The following is a 2,995-nucleotide window of genomic DNA, read 5'->3' as shown; positions in this document are numbered from 1 at the left end:
GCATCGACTACCACCACTAGGGCCGTCGCATCGAGTACCTCTACTGGGGCCATCGCGTCGAGTACCTCTACTGGGGCCATCGCGTCGAGTACCTCTACTGGGGCCATCGCATCGAGTACCAGCACTGGGGTCACCAGTTCTCTGAACTCTACAACGATCGGCTTCAGTACTTCGCGTTCCACAACTACGGATACCACCAAGGCTCTGATCTCTACGACTGTCAGAGCTGGTCCTTTGAGTTCTACGACTGCTGAGGTTAGTCTCCCTAATTCTACGACTGCCACGGTTGAGTCTTCGAGATCTACCTCGACCCAGGCCGTCCTTTCGGGTTCTACTACCGGGGCCGTCCCTTCGGGTTCTACTACCGGGGCCGTCCCTTCGGGTTCTACTACCGGGGCCGTCTCTTCGGGTTCTACTACCGGGGACGTCCCTTCGGGTTCTACTACCGGGGCCGTCCCTTCGGGTTCTACTACCGGGGCCGTCACCTTATCCTCAATCAGTTCTGAGATTGTGGTCTCCACTGCCGAAGCAGCCACGACGAGTGCTGTGCCCAGCACTGAAGTAGCTTCGAGTTCAACTAGCAGTACACCTGCAAGTTTCGGAGGCAATTACTGTGGTGAACTCTATGGTGAGAGTTTCAGCGTCGACTTTGACGAGCACGGACGCGCCACTGTCAGCGTCCTAGGACAAAGCGCGGGCGCTGATTATGAAGTTGCGGGTGATGATATCGTCTTCTCCAACTACGATTCTATGCTGCAGCAGTTGATGGATATGTTCCATATCAAGAGTGTCAAAGGCACTATCCTCAATTCTACTGGAATCCATATCAAAGCAGGTTTCCTTATCGATACAACTCTCACTAGTTGTTGAAACTACCATTAATGTAGACTAAACTCCTTATCGTTTTCTCTTACGTCTCTGCGCCTGACACAGTCTCTCGACGTTTATACTGTCCTTGTAAGATGTTCTCATACTGTTGATGTTTGTTAGGCTGTGGTCATTTGACTGTTGAGTTATGTAAATGCTTTCTCTAGGTTGCTTCGTACACACTACTAGGTTACTACTAGTAGCTCTAGTGTCGAGAAACTTACCAGACACTAGAGTTTTTTCGACAGGGCTCTCATAGTTCAAAGCCTCATGTAGATGGATGCTGCCTATTGGTGCCCGAGGTACTCATGAGTCAAAGCTGGTAGCGGCACTCATTATGTGTTAAGATCTTGCCCATTGGAATCCTCAACCCAAGCTTTGATTCGGCATTGAGATCCTCCCCTGGAAGGAGGACGGACAAGCCTCCCTGGAGGTTGCACTAAAAAGGCATGCAGGAGGATTCAAACGATCATACTGATGTTCAGTCAAGGTGAGTTTCAAATCCATTTCAGAGCTTCATTCTTACTGTCAAGAAGCTCCAGAACTAAGTGGATCGGGAGGTCTAGCGAGAACACCATCATCTGGATGGCGTAGCCCTTTCCTCTTAAGAACGACATCGCATTATCCTGCTCTACATCCAATAGCGCTTCTGAGTTCGTGCGTCGAGGGCAAACGAAGGAAAGGCCCAGTTCGTGCCCGTGCGGTTCATCCAGTGTGGCTAATCTATTGAACGATTCGATAAAACGTTTCATCTGGCGCGCGGGTACTCGGGTATGTCTGTCAGCCCGATTATCTCGGGGGGCTGTTCATAATATCTCCAAAGGAGATAAAGACCATTTGATAAAAATACGGAGCAACTGTTAACCCATTTTGCTACTCGCTTCATCATATAAAGTCAGACAGCAACAAGGGAAATCAGCGTACTGCAACGAAACCAAGAGACCTTATTCAGAGACATTTAACTATTCATGTCATACACAAGACCCACTGCGACCAATGCCGAAATCTCACTGGATCTTACTCATGCATATCTCATAGATGTTGAGCTGACTGGGGACAACACCTTGACTGTACTCGGGGTCTTGATTCTCTGAGAAAGTTTCTCAGAAAAACGGTTGCTAACATACACGGCCTCTTTAGGTAGGCTTAGCTCGTTAGATAGTGAGAGAATCTTACTGGAGTCGATCGGCACAAGGATCTCTATCGTTCCATGCCAGCGAAATCTGTATTTCCCCGGAAAATGATGAGTGAGATATCTGAAAATTGAGGCAGCAATACTCCCCATAAACGCTGTGGTTCATTGTCACCAAGACCAACCGCGATGTTCTACGAGTATCCTCCCGAGGCTTTCAAACTATATGGAAGCAAGACGCTTTGAGACTACGTGCAAGTATTGTATTAGAATCGCTACCCGGATCACCGTCGGAGGGAGTCTGATGCGACTATCTTTCCAGGTATACCGGCTGTTTCGACTTGATTTGCGATGGTCACGTCAACACCAAAGATATCATAGTTGATCTTCGTTGTAGCTGTAATGACGACAAATCGGGAACAGACGCCCACGGCCCGTGGGTCCGAGACATCGTTATCCCACACCGGCAACAACCCCGAACTGAACTCACCAATAACACCGCCAATGAACTTGCCGAAGTGCAGGCCTATCCGCATTTCCAAGTCTGGCGCGGACATTTCCAGTCGAACTGCATGAAGGGCCTCCACCATTGCCTGGGCGAATGCTACCATCCTCCTAGCAGACTGTATCTGCCAATATTCCCTGGTGCCAATCAGATCAGATCAGCAAACAAGAGCTAGAGACAGCTACCAAGGAACTTGCACAGTCGATGCTCCCAGAATCGAGGGACTGTTTACTCCTATGGGGCCACTGTGGAAGATGCCGGGATCATCTAAGAATCCCCCGAAAAGGTCACCTCTATCCACAGCTACACACTAACCCTAGTGCGGCTATTCTACATAGATGCTTAGAACATGCATAGTGCGTATATCACATGGCCGTGAGCAACCATGAGAGCGATCCACGATATGAGAATGCGTCGATGATGGCGTCGATAATAACGAAACCACTCAACATACCTTATCGACGCCTTCCTTAGGCTCTGTACTCGCAACG

General features: G+C 49.2%; 1 protein-coding gene across 1 annotated transcript; it reads right to left on the bottom strand.

Annotated features, from left to right (window-relative positions):
- Positions 1-1,874: 1,874 nt before the first annotated feature.
- Pmar_PMAR003814 (guanylate cyclase, putative) lies at positions 1,875-2,556 on the bottom strand (the record flags this gene model as incomplete). Its single annotated transcript, XM_002766800.1, has 4 exons — positions 1,875-1,957; positions 2,044-2,123; positions 2,288-2,396; positions 2,490-2,556. The coding sequence occupies 4 exons, from the start codon at positions 2,554-2,556 to the stop codon at positions 1,875-1,877; spliced, it is 339 nt and encodes a 112-aa protein (XP_002766846.1).
- Between the last annotated feature and the right edge of the window lie 439 nt (positions 2,557-2,995).

The sequence above is a fragment of the Perkinsus marinus genome (assembly GCF_000006405.1).
Source record: "Perkinsus marinus ATCC 50983 genomic scaffold scf_1104296971698, whole genome shotgun sequence".
NCBI lineage: Eukaryota > Perkinsozoa > Perkinsida > Perkinsidae > Perkinsus > Perkinsus marinus.
Note: the sequence above shows the minus strand (reverse complement) of the source record. Positions and strands in the feature narration are given on the sequence as shown.